At 43.9% G+C, this 13,866-nt stretch overlaps 1 protein-coding gene across 1 annotated transcript; it reads left to right on the forward strand.

Annotated features, from left to right (window-relative positions):
- The first annotated feature begins 2,364 nt into the window (after nucleotides 1–2,364).
- Nucleotides 2,365–3,424, forward strand: MAS1 (MAS1 proto-oncogene, G protein-coupled receptor). The gene is given in 2 exon segments (XM_015412987.1): nucleotides 2,365–2,438; nucleotides 2,440–3,424. Coding segments are annotated over 2 exon segments (1,059 nt in total).
- Nucleotides 3,425–13,866: the final 10,442 nt, after the last annotated feature.

The following is a 13,866-nucleotide window of genomic DNA, read 5'->3' on the forward strand; positions in this document are numbered from 1 at the left end:
TTTCATTTACACACCTTTTGCACAGGTTTAGCTATACCACAGGGTTCAGGAAAGAGCCCTCAACGAGACTGTAGTTCTGAGATTGATGAAGCAGCGTGGAATCGAATTTGGAGAAATAAAATTACCAATCCTAACTCCTTATCAATGGACTTCCACAAACTAAAAATACTAACTAGATGGTATCTGACACCACAAAAACTGTCCCACATGACATCTAGATATCCAGCTCATTGTTGGAAAGGGTGTAAAAAAGAAGGAACTTTTGCCCATTGTTTCTGGGAATGCGAAAAAATTCAAATATTTTGGAAGGTTGTTCTAAAAAACATTCTAGACATTCTGGGTATCGAAATCACCTTGAACCCGGAGTCCCTTTTTTTCAGGGTTGTGGCCTCAAAACTTAACCCATTATTATCACAAAGATATTTTAGAAACAATGCTTTATGCGGCTAGAATATCAATAGCTTCGTTTTGGAAAGATCCCTCTCCTCCAAACATCCAAACCTGGCACAAAAAACTGTGTGATCAGTTCATTATGGAGAATATTACTGACAAAATTAACAGGAACAGTAGAAATCCGGTAAACTCAAATTTTAATGCCAAATGGTTTCCCATACTTGAATCTTTAGCAAAGAAACAATTCATCTCACCAACATGGAAGAATTATATCAAATGGTTTTAATCATTCTTAGAACATTCAACTGTATTAGTAATTCTCTACTAGAAATAAGTAACATTGTCAACTATTTTTAACCTTTAGGCAACTTACCTTGGACTTAGTTCTAAGCTTGTCTTGTCATAGAATAACACTACGCTTTATACACACAAAGAGTAATCTATTTCTCGTATGGTTCGGTTCAACTTACCACATCATCAGATAAGAAACAACCACAAGTTTATGTCATTGTAACAAAGTACAACTCATGTTAATTAACGTTCAAAGTTAGTACTGAAGTATCGCATGAAGATATGTTCGAATATTCATAGTTCTTACCTTTTTCACATCATATATTGTATAGTAAATTTACAAGTTTTTCATGTTTTGGACTTTACATTATACCTAATGTCATGATTGCTTGTTTTTTGAATTTCTGTATTATCGACTTTTCAACAATAATAAAATGTTAATGATTAAAAAAAAGGAAAGAGCCCTGGGGGAACACAGGATCCTGGAAAGGCACTGTTTCCCTTCAACCGTATTTCTATCCCATCAGTTTCCTGCTTTCACTGGTGCTCTTAGACCAAGGTTGCTTCCAGAAATTTTTGCTCCAGTTTGGCATCTAAATCCAAAGTGAAACAGGAGTTTGTTTTTTTGGGGGGGGGGGATTCACAAAATGTTGCCCTCTAATAGCCTACTTTTTGAGTTTCAACCTACTTTCATGCAATTGTTCCAAAACCTAGTTTAATATGATTTTTTAATTAAAAGATCACGATCAAAGCACCTTTGTGCAGTATACAGATGGGAACACATACATTTTTTACAGGTCACACCCATGTTGGATCCATTTGTCTGGCCTCAGTTCCCACGGCTGTTATCTTTCCACGCACAAGCAATGAAAAAGGATAGGAACTTTCTTTTTAAAATGAAAGCCGGGAATTCAGGGTAGCTAATGAATCATGGGAACTGATTATTATAACACTATTGTGCTATGGTGATCACGCAAGTTCCAGTTTGTTATAAAAGCCCCGTGGTGGTGGGAGAAAAGGTGTGGCTGCATCAGGCTGAGGCAAGGAAAGTATGGGGAAGGCTGTCAGTTGGCCCCTCCATTGCAGATGCTATGAAAGCTACACAGAGAATTTAGTCTCCTGTCACTAACTGGGATGGGGACATTTTCACTGGCACCCCTCTTAAGAGGGAATGAGGGACACATTGGTAATTCACCATCAAATGTCATGAAGGTGTGTCATTGTGTCTTCCTTCTGGGGTATGTGGGCAATCAGTGCTGTATGGAAGCAGCCCAGCAGGTAAGATCCTCTACAGTGCTGATGCAATAGTGTTGCTTGACAGATCTTTACATTCTGATAACATCTTTGGGCTTGGCAGGAATAGAGGACCTCATTGTGAGGGTTTCTATCTTTTCCCACTATGTGTCAATTATGATTAGCACAACAGTTGGGTGTTTCTTCTTAATCTACCAGGAAAAAATACTAGAACTCTGTTCCATCAACGTTCCCCACATACTTTATTTCTTGGAACAGGTGTTTCATCTTAGCTTTCTTCTGACTTGTTGACTGTATTTATGTAAGTTAAGAAAAGGAGACCGATTTGACGCTGATATACTTTATGATTGTTGAGACAGGATAGCTACTTCAGTCTCCAAAGAAATGCCCATTCTGAATTTATGTATTTCATGTGTGTGCAATATCATGTTATTACAAGTTTCAGTCTTGTGTTTTTACAGAGTTATTAATTATTTTTACAGGGAGGGGAGAATTATTATATACACAAAGTGTCCTGAAGACAGAAACAAATTCCAGAATGTCCAGTCACACTGTGAACACATCGAGGACAATTGAGCCACAAGTACAGAATAAGACTGACAGAGATGAATATATTGCCACAATCTTGACCTATGTTTCCGTTCCAGTTGTGATTTTGGGACTACTTGGCAACGGGGCTGTTTTCCACATACTCTGCTGCAATATAAAAAGGACAAATTATACTGTGTATGTACTGAACCTGGCCATAGCTGATTTTACTGTACTTTTCTGTAACATTACTTTTTCTGCTTTAAGTTTAATGATATGGGGAATGTTTGCTTTCGATGAGTTCCTCTATGATGTACTTGATATCCTGTGGTTTTTTGGGTACAACAGCAGTTTTTTTCTCTTGACAGCCATTAGTGTTGAGAGGTATCTTGGTGTTTTCTACCCCTTTTGGTATCATTCTAATCGTCCAAAACATCTCTCAGCCATACTCTGTACTCTTCTATGGGTTACCTCCTGCTTGGTGAGTGTAGTAGAATATTTCACCTGCTGGTCAAGATTTTACTTCTACAAAGAACAATGTTACCCAAATTATAGTGCTGCCAGTATATTCCTTGTCACCATTTCCCTGATTTTTACACCAGTCATGGTCCTTTGCAGTTTGATGGTGTTTGTCAAAGTACAAAGAAATTCACAGCCATCATCCTCAGCACGCTCGTACCGCACTATTCTAGTCACCGTTGTGATATTCCTCATCTTTGCTTTGCCAGAGAGGATTGTGTGCCTGGTAGGGTACTGGCATCCAGAAGCAAAATTAATATGGGATGTCATTGAGGTTTCTTTTTTCCTCAACATAGTCAACAGCATGCTCAATCCTTTTGTTTACTTTTTTGTTGGAAGGCAGAAAAAAACGAGACGCCAAGAACCCCTCTCTGTGGTGTTTCAGCGATCCTGGAATTACGTAGCACAAGATCACACCAACAACACAGGGGAGGCCTGAAAATATTTGGATCTCAACGCTGTTGGAAGTCCTAGTGTTTCATCTGAGGAAAAGACAGTTTATGTTGTTCAGCTACTAGCTTCAGAATGCCATTCCTAAACTTGCTTGGGGAAGAGTTGCTAGTGTTCTTGCAGACGCCTTGTAAGAGGCATGCATATCCTTTGCCCAGCTGGAGCCTGATTTTATATCCTAATGTTTTTTTCATTTTGTTTTTTAAAAGGGGAGAGGGCCAAACAATTACATTCTATATCTACAAGCCCTAGAAGTCTTCCACATGCTCTTACCACCACCAACCTCACATGCACAACAATACCCTAGAGCAGTGGTGGCGAACCTATGGCACGGATGCCAGAGGTGGCACTCAGAGCCCTCTCTGTGGGCATGCGTGCCATCGCCCCAGCCAGGCCCAGACCATCATTAAAGTGTTGAATTCTCTACCAAATAATTTTAAGTAAATGAAAGCATTTGGGATTGCTTTCCTTATTTTGTTTGGATCATCTTAAGTTAATGTATGAGTTGTTTTTTCTAAAGTAAAACCTCAGTATTCAGGTTAAATTGCCGTGTTGGCACTTTGCGATAAATGTGGGTTTTGGGTCGCAGTTTGGGCACGTGGTCTCTAAAAGGTTCGCCATCACTGCCCTAGAGGCTAGCAAGTCTTGATCTTTTAGAAATCAGCAAGCAATCAACACACATCCTTTTGGAACTGAAAAACCACCAAGGAATTCTGTGGTGTATTTCTCTTGGGCACAGTAAAATATGCTTTGCCCAATAAAAAACAAGTATTAAAGACTGGCAGCTAGCCAAGTGGGTCAAGATACGGAAACAAGGTGCAGAAACTAGATGTATACGAAAGTAGCTTTAAAACAAGCAACTCAGAATGGCTGGTTATTGTAGACCACGTTGTCGTTCCCCCACCCACCCCACTCAGCACAGAGTGGTTTGACAGAATGGAACCCTCCCTGGAGAACTTTCCAACAATCATCCTGTTACCATAACATGGTGTAGTGGGGAGGAATGGAAAGTCTCTGCTATGAGTGAGAAACAAAGGACATTTCACATCCAAATATTAGCACGTGAGCGGTCTGAAAGTGGGGTTTCTTTGCTCTCAGAAATATGGAGCTGGTCTTATTAGCTGATTAAAATTCATTTACTAAAGCTTGGCGTTCACTACACTGCTATATCGATTCTCCTGACAAGGCCCTGGACTGGATAGCTCCATGGACCTCAAGCAGCCTTGTTGGGCTACCTGGTTCCTAGTTTGTACTGGTAGTTCCTCCTGGCATGACCGCTGAGTGCTTGAGAATCCCTGCATTAGATAGGCAAGCATTGTTATTGGTTTTTATCAACCCTGTAGGCTAGATGATTTTCGGGGGGGCACTGAGGGGCCATGACATCACTTCTGATGTCACAAAAAACAATAAAATAAAATAAAAAATAGAAGCCCCAGAAGAAGAGCTGGCTCCCTAGTGTGGATCAAAAGCTCTCTTAGCCCTCCTGCCCTGCTCTCCACACTATCCCCCCTCAAGCTGTGCAACTCAGCTGTGAATCGATCTGAAGGGTCTCCCTTCCTCCCTTGCCTACCCAGCCTCATGCACCCCTCCGCCCTCAGCCCATGCCATGGGATGCGCTGGGTCCTAGTGCTCCTTCAGCACCCCAGGAGAGAAGCCACCACAGTAGGGTCCAGACATCGCTCCAGCAGGGTGGGGGACTCAGTAGCAGCTAGCCCCACACATGTTCTCTTCTCAGCCACCCACTCGAGGATCCATGAGCTGCAGTTGCAGCTGCCACTTCAGGTGCCAGCATCAGTGTCCTCTCCAAGCTCAGACAACAGGCAGGAGGGGCTCCGGCTGGAAGTCAGGAAGCAGCAGGAAAAGCCAGTGAGGCAGCGGTGACTGCCCACAGGGGGGAAAAGTGTGGCACAGTGGGTTGGGTGGCTCTGGCATTCTCCTGGGGTGCAGGTTCAGGAGGGGGCACCGCCCCTGCCTAGCTATGGCCCTGGTCTTAATCCTCCTTTGGCTTCTCACCTTTCACTTTCTGCCCTAGCCAAATCAGACAAATCTGTTTTTCTATGTACAAAATTAAACAATTCCCTTGATTTAGTATTTATTTGTTTTAAGAACCTATATCCAGCCTTCAATTAAACAGTTCTTGGGGTAGCTTAGAATTAAAATAAAATCCAAACTACAATAAAACAGAAGAAGCATTGTCAGCAAAATAATAAAACTACAAAAGTAGGAAACCTTTTAAAAATATGAAAGCCAGTAAAGCAAGACACAGCAGGGATTATATTAATAGCTCTAGATATACACACAAAAGCAAAGAGATATTGTATGGAGCAGTATTAAAAACAAAATCAGTAAGTCAGTCACCATTTCCCAAAATATATTCAAAGAAAGGGAGAGGGAATAATCAAGGACTCTCACCATAATAAAAATGGGCAAGGCTCAGAACCAGATGAATAACTGAGAGGAGGTCTTCTACATTTAGGGTGCCACAACTGAGAAGGCTCTGCTTCTAATATTGACCTGTTTAGCCACAGAAAAGGACGGAGGGGAAAGCAATACCTTGGAAGATAATCTTAATTGATAGATGGGCACATACAGGAGCAGGTTTTCCTTCAGGTATCCTGAAAGCCTTCCCCCCTATTATGTTACTAGTATCCTTGCTGTTGCTTATAACTTTAAAAATACATATCTCTGAACATGGATGTGCGCTTCATGTATCTGATGAAGTAAACTCTGACTTGCAAAACCTTCTGCTAGAATAAATGTTGTTAAATGTTTAAGTGACACTTGTCTTCGGTTTAATTTGTGATCTGTTTTTATGCTGTATGCTTTTATGCTGCCTTTTAGTTAATATCTTTTAATGTTTTGTTTTTATTACTTTTATTTTATAAACTGCTTTAGGCAGATGGCTGAAGAGATGGTATTGTAATTTATAAACAAACAAATAATTTCTGAGTAAGAGTGCACAGACTGTGAAGCTGTAATCCTGAAGTGAGATTTATTTCAAAATAAGTATACATTGAGAATCATTATTTTTATTTAGTTGATTTTGAACTCACAAATGATAAACAGCCTCCACAGATCATTCTGGATCTCTTTGAATTGTTCACTGTTAGATAATCTAGTCACTGAGCATTCCAATTACATTATCAACAAGCCTGATCCACCAGTTCTCCTGAACTAGATGTAAGTATGCTAAACCCCTGTCTCTCAGGAGGAATCATTTCAACCAGTAATGGACCCCATAGGGCCCATATACCAGGCATCTTGACATAAGTATGCACAAAGATGGACACCAGAACTGGCAGGCCTCATAATCATGCCTAGGCAGTGTCCCTGGGAAGGATATGAGACCTTGTTCTGACAGCTGCAACTCCCTCTCACCATGCCAATATCTGCATATATCAAACAATGGACTTGCCTTTCCCCAAAGCTAACACTGTTCAGCCTCAATCCCTAATTCTATCAATCTCGCCTCAGCCTTCCTCCCCACATTTCCCTGATAATGAAAACTCCTGACTTCTACCTACTCCTTTCTCACACATCCCAAACCTAGGTGGCTCATCAAGCAGTATTGTTCTGTTCTGATTAGTTTAAATTAGCACTCCATTAGCCCTTGGAACCATAGGAGGATGCATTCAGAAACCCAACCAGAATTTTACTTTGCATCTAGAAGAAATCTCCGGTCTCTTTTGTCTGTTCCTGGGAATGCTATTCAGACATTCACAGACACATTTCGCTAATATTATCAGAAGCACAATAACACTTTCGTTGACACCAGACCTCAACTCTCATGCAAATTGTCGAATGCTATTCAGCCATTCACAGACACATTTCGCTAATCTTATCAGAAGCACAATAACACCAGACCTCAACTCTCATGCAAATTGTCATAAGTTTTCCAGGCCTTTGTTTGTCCTGGGAAAGCCATTTTTTGTATTATTTTGAGACATAAATACTGCCTCAGGACACTTTTTCCCTATAAAATTAGCACTTAGAGTTCAGTCTCTGTGTGTCCTGGTCGCCTACTGACAGGTCACCCCCCCAAAAATCTTTGTTTGGGTCACTTTCCATCTTCACAGTCTCTGTTCCATGGACTCCTGATCTCCTGGATAAGTAAAATATATTTCCCCAACACCCTCCTATTATTCCAATTTATCTCTGTATTTCCATTACTTGTGTGTATGATTTAACGTGTGCTTTATTTCTGTACATGTGCATTTGATTAGAATTTCTTCTTTTAATAAAAACAACCCTTTTGGTTAAGCAACAGACTGGTTATTGAGAGCTCTCATAAAGGGAAAGATCCCCATAAACATAAGTAGGAGATCCTCGCTAATATCCCACCTCTTGCTGAGGTCTGCCATTTAGCTAAATTCCTCTAGAAACTGAAGGCAGTGATTCAGCTTCTTATTGATTTATTTATTCTTTATTTATTTATTGGATTTATATCCTGCCCTCCCCAAAGGCTCAGGGCGGCTAACAATGTGGCACGAGTGCCAAAGTTAAGACAGATAAAACAGAATAAAACACTATAATACAAATACCAAAGTGTCAATGCTCGATTTGTCACAAATCTACGCTGGGAGGAGTAACACAGAGGGAAGCTAATTCTCCTGAATGAGAGGGAAGCTAGGAAGATTAGCCTGCTGACAGGTCAGATGTAAAATTCATAGCTGAGCAGGTTTAAACAACACACCAACAAGCAGGTCAAAGACTACTCTAAATGGTGGAAGGTACCCTGGACAAAGTAAAAAGGTATGTATAGAATAGGGTCTGGAATTAGGAAGGAAAATGGGAAGCGAAATTAGCTGATTACAAGCAGGAGAAACACATAAAGAACAATTTCCAGTATGCGGGTGGGGGAGAGCACTCAAAGGCTCAAAAAGGGGGAACAGCCTAGGACTGTGGAGCTGCAGGGGAACAGTAGGCATCTGATTGATGTACGTATCATGTGAATGTCTGTAGAGGAATACCTGGTAATCTGACAGAAATCAGGAGATGGGATGTGTTGAATGCTGGCTCCATAGCTTGGTGATGGAGCATTCAGTTAACTCAGGTCCCAGTCACACCAGCGAGATAATCCGGGGGCGAAGCGAGGCTTTTTGCTCCAGAGCAAATTGAAGCATAGTATCGTGATCAGATGTTTCCCCTGAGGCTCCGCGCAGATGCCCTCAGCCGCGATCACACGTTGATGGTGAAGCGTGGCAAAGAAGGGCGAAGCGGTTCAGCAGTACATGTTTGCGTGCATGCGCAGTTCTGCGTTTGCCCGGATGCGACGGGATACCAGCGCTTCCACAATCTGACGCCCACCGGCACCCCACGTTTTCCAGAAACTAGTGCACTTTCCCTGGTATCTTTTAACTCTGCTTCTTCGGCCGGGCGATACGGGTTGCTGACGGGTGCGGGACACTTGCCAGATGTTTTCATGTGATCGTGCCCGTAAAATCCGCCCGGCATCCATCCCTATCATGCAGCTAATTCTGCGTGTGACCTCTCTCATTTAGGAGAACCTGTGCATGTCCTATTAGAAGAAAAGAAATGGTGGCGATCCACCACCATTTCCTGGCACAAGCATAGCATACATTGCGATGGCTGAGCTGCTAGTATCTGAATGAGTTATTTAAATTTAATTTTAATCTAGTTTGAGCTTGTGTTTGATGATGTCATATTTTTATTTAACTATTTTATTGTTTTATGATGATATAAGCTGCCCTGAGCCCATTTTGCAGGGTAGGGCGGGATATAAATTTTATAAATAAATAAATAAAAAAAAAAGTAAATAAAAGCATTAACTGAAGTATGAAGTTTCTCTTCTCATGTTTGAAGACTGTGCATGATCCTCCCTTGACATGACCCCAGAAGTTTTAATAATAATAATAATAATCTTTCAATTTATTAATCGCTCAATCCTGCAGAGCTTGCTGGCTCTGAGCGATTTACAGTTACTCATTCACACAGGACTAACAATGATTTATGGTGGTAAGGGAGGACAACATATATCTTTTAAATCACACACATTCACAGTCGGTGAGGGTTTGTCCAGCTGCAGGGTCAGACATGTTCCGTCAGCATATTCACTTCAGCTTGGCTAGATGACGTCAGTTTCTCCAGGTCTTGCAGCGCCACACTGCCACCGCCAGGCTGGAATGGCCCATTACAGGCTTCTTGGAGTCGAAGAGATTTTTTTCTTAGGCTTTCAATCTTGCGAGCTGAGCATTCCGGTCGCCGGCTAACACCTCCCCCACCAGGGGGGGGGTTTGGTGTGCCCACCCTCTCTAAGGAGTGGTACCCATTTTATCTACTCGCCGAAGCTTTCAAACCGCTGGGTGGACAGCGAGCTAGGGACAAGGCTGGTAGCTCACACCAACACGGGGCTAGAACTGACAGCCGTACTGTTCAGCTCAGATGTTACTAACCAGAGGATAAATCCTCTGTGCCACCGCTCCCCATTGTATATTCCTCTTCCTTTAAAAATATGCATTTGGACTTTCAGTTTTAGAGGCATAATCCCTTTGATACGTGGGAAGCATGGGGGTGGACAATGGGTAGTCAGATACTCTGTGGAAGGAAAAGTTGGAACAAACATAACTGAATGATGAAGGAAGACGGTAAAAGTTGGGAAAGCAAGTGGATGAGATGCAAGGGTCTTTACACCTGTATCACAGAGAAGTCTGGTAGGGGGCATGTAGCATGGATGGTGGCCTTGTTGCCAACACAGGAACAGGTTGCACACTATAAGACTTGCTGGGGGAATAATCAGCCATGACTAGGTTCTAGGAGACCACCAAGTCCACATATATTCCACATCTTTCCTTGAAACCACACCCTACCTATCTGGTTCCTCATCCGAAGGAAACCATACTTGGGAAATGCTGCCCCTGGACTTTTTCTCCACCTGGGGAAATGGGGGGGGCACGACAGGTATTGATGTTTTCTACAAAGTTAGATGTACAGGTAGAGGCAAAGAGGCACTCCTAAAGAACTGCAGAGCTCCTGCTCCACAGCATGTCCTTAGAGAGATCCTTAGCCCCTTTGACCAGTTCACAACTAACTTTCATTTATCTGCCAAATTTGGGAAGGTGGCTTCATTGGGCAATGGATCCCCCATTCCTGAGAATTTCATCCCAAGCAGGCTAAGGAAAATAAAAGCTTGGAATGCATATCACAATGTAGTCAAATGCATATTATTATGAAACTGCACAAAAGCCCTGTGCTTACAGTGTAGCAAAAAGCTGTCCAGATGTTGTCTCCAAAAAGGGACAGCACTGGTGTAGCAGCTGAAGCTAGTAAGTACTACTGGCCATAGCTAATAGCTGGATATCTATTGAGGTTAACTGGTATGGTTAGTCCAGTCACCATTAGTTAGCAGACTGCTTAAATAAAGCTGCAAACACAGGAGCATCACTTTACCAGGTTACTCAGCTTACAAAGCTACACAGAGCCACACTGCAAGTTTAGAAGATAAATACTTCTCTATTTATTTGAGAAGTACACTTTGGATAGAAAACAGCAGAGATTGATAGATTACTAATTTACTAGCTAAAGGATGGAGGTGGATGGCGAGAGGCCCATTTGCCTCATGGTGCCAAGAGAGGACAGCATGTTTCTCTCTTGGTGCGTGCAGGTAGAGAGCAAGTCTTCATTCAGAAGTGAGAGAGAAGCAGGAAAGGGAAATTGGTCCCTGAGATCACAATCTACATATCAAAGAGGACAGTGGCAGAAGAGAAGATACAGGAAGAAAAGTCAGTGTGCCTATCTAGCCTCTCTTGCCACTCAGTTTGGAAGTCCGAGGCAGGGGACATCACATCTGGAACTTCCAACAATATCCAGCAATAACTCCAAGTCAATTTGAATCTTCAAACGGTAGTTCCATAAAAGGGAACGTGACCCCATCAAAGACAAGTACACCTCCGAGAACTGGAGTCACAGGATTTGCAAAAGAGGCTATCATGGCTCAAGTAGAAGAAAATGAGAAGCAGAGCTCCTGTTACTACGATATTGAAAATACTGTGCCCCAAATTGCCAAATGACCTAACCAAGCAATGTAAATAGATTTCCATTCAGCACAGGGGCAGAGGCAGTACTGTCCATTTACTTTACTGTGGGGAATCCCAGTGGGCGGTTGCCCTAAACTCCACTGACTTCCACAATGGATCCACTGAGGAAGAGTATGAGTATCACTAGCACAGTCTGAAGCCAGGTGCCACGGTGCCTCTGTTCCTCCCCACCCAGACCAAGTAAGAGGAGCACAGGAGCACCCACTTGGCCCTATGTCAGCAGCACCCTCCTTACTGGCCCCACTACACCTACGCTAGTGAGGAGGACCATAGCCACTGTGGCACCCAGCTTTGCCTTGTGCTGGACCATTTATGGTGGAGCTGGTGAGGAGCATAGGCACAGTGCTCTCTGGCTTTGCCCTAACCTGCATGGCTATGGTGTGGTCAGCAAGGAGGAGCATGGTATAACTCGGCAATGTCTGCCTTTGACCTGCTGGTTTGTGCGATGTGCAGCCAAGTAAGGAACAAGATGGTGGCACCTCCTTTTTTCCATCTGGCTCTGTGGCCCTTTATGAGGTGAGGGAAGTGCAGTCACAGGAAGGGGTGTGACCCTTTTCTAGGACCTTTTTTGACCTCTTCCCTGGCATCTACCAGCGTGCTTAACAGAGTCTGCATCTCAAATCCCAGAGAAAAGCAAAAGTGAACTCAATCCATAATGATGTCACAGTGAGCTTCACCACACAGTTGCTGTGAGGTAATGAGATTCTTGTGTTCCGTTTGTTACATAAGATACATATAAGCATACTGGCACATCTTTCTAGCATTTGCTTTATGTGACGAGCAGAAGCAAAATCAGAAGCTTGGCCATGGTAGTATTGATTTTTTTTTTAATCTTGCAGATGCTCATATCTATTTGGGTAAAAAAAAAATACTGGGCTGAATCCAAAGTAAATTAACAATTTCCACTGATTCCCCCTTCCCATTTCATTCCTCCTCATGCCATTCCTCAGGGTCCCCTATCTGTCAGGAGCAGCATTTTGTGGAGATCAATAGACTGCAGTGTCCCGCCGCGGGCTCCTCTGTGGCCTAACAGGCCGCTGTGGCGGGACTGGCGCTGCATGCGCTGAGCTATTTACGAGTCCCGGGTTACGAAGACCTCGGGACCGCAATTTCGTCGGCCGACGAAGACGGCAAGGAGGGTGGTTCTGCAGGCTCCTGAGAACCCAGACCCCTCTCGCAGCGTCCACGGAGCTACAGGACAAGCACAAAAGAGAAGGGGTGGGAGGAAAGGTCCGGCTCGAACCACGTTACACAGCTACTGAAGGGTAAGGGAAGAGCCCGGTTGAAAGAAAGAGCCAGTTGGAGGGTCTCCGCCTTACCCCTGAGAGTTGTAGCCGATGAGAACGCTGGGAAGAGTATCGGCGTCTCTGCCGGAAGTAGGCACTCCCTTACAAGCCCTGTTCCAGGATAGACACGCTGAGTATACAGGGGGCGGGACCACAGAGGGGAAAGCACTAAGTGATAGGAGATCATGGTGATGGGCTGGTGGAATAGCCTATAGGTTTAGGAATCATAGAAAGGGGTGGCACTAAGGGAGGGGAAAAGATATAAAAGACAGGAAGCTGAAGAGTGCCGGGGAGGAATTCAGGACTGATCTCCTAGCCAACCCAGAGAGAACGCGAAAAGGTGATCACTCTGAGGAAGGTGTCTGGGGCTGGACGTAACCCCCAGCACTTCCAAATCTGAGGCACTTGCTTCCTCGTTCAAAACCCAAGACGGCGACTGGTAATTCTGGACCTGGTGGCAACCCTGAGCATGACATGCAGCAGGATAGAGAAGGCAGGAAAGGTCAGCTCTGCCACTGAAAATTTAATTCTGGTTCCAACTGCTAAGATCATAAAAGCCAAAACATATTTTGTCTGTGTAACAGATTGTGTGTATTTGCCCTATCAGATAGTTCTGGATATATCTCATGTGTTCTTCCTCTCAGCCACTTCCCTTGGACAACATAAGGCTGGTGTGTTGTTTTTTTGCATGCATCACAGGTCTATTAAGGTCCCTGCCACACGGCAGGGAAAAGAACGGGCGAATTGTGGCAAATCTGAGCCGCAGCAACGTTGAGACGGCGCGGCGGGATCTCGCGGATCCCCCAAGCCGTGGCGCCATCGCTCCCCGGCACGATCAGATGCCGGGGAGAAAGCGACGGTGGAAAGGGGAGGCTGCCGAACTGCGCATGCTCACACATGCGCAGTTCGGCCAGGAGCCGGGGATGTGCCGGCGCAAGGACGTGCCGACGATCCCACAGCCGCACTTGCCGCGGCCCATTCTAAAGAACCACCCAGGTAGGCGGTTGTTTTGTGGTGCGCTGTATGGGCGGGATGGGACGGATCGGAGATGGTAGCACGACGTTCCCCAGATGTTGCCGTGGGATTGCGCC

The sequence above is a fragment of the Gekko japonicus genome, unplaced genomic scaffold (assembly GCF_001447785.1).
Source record: "Gekko japonicus isolate JY-2015 unplaced genomic scaffold, Gekko_japonicus_V1.1 scaffold2361, whole genome shotgun sequence".
Taxonomy (NCBI): domain Eukaryota; kingdom Metazoa; phylum Chordata; class Lepidosauria; order Squamata; family Gekkonidae; genus Gekko; species Gekko japonicus.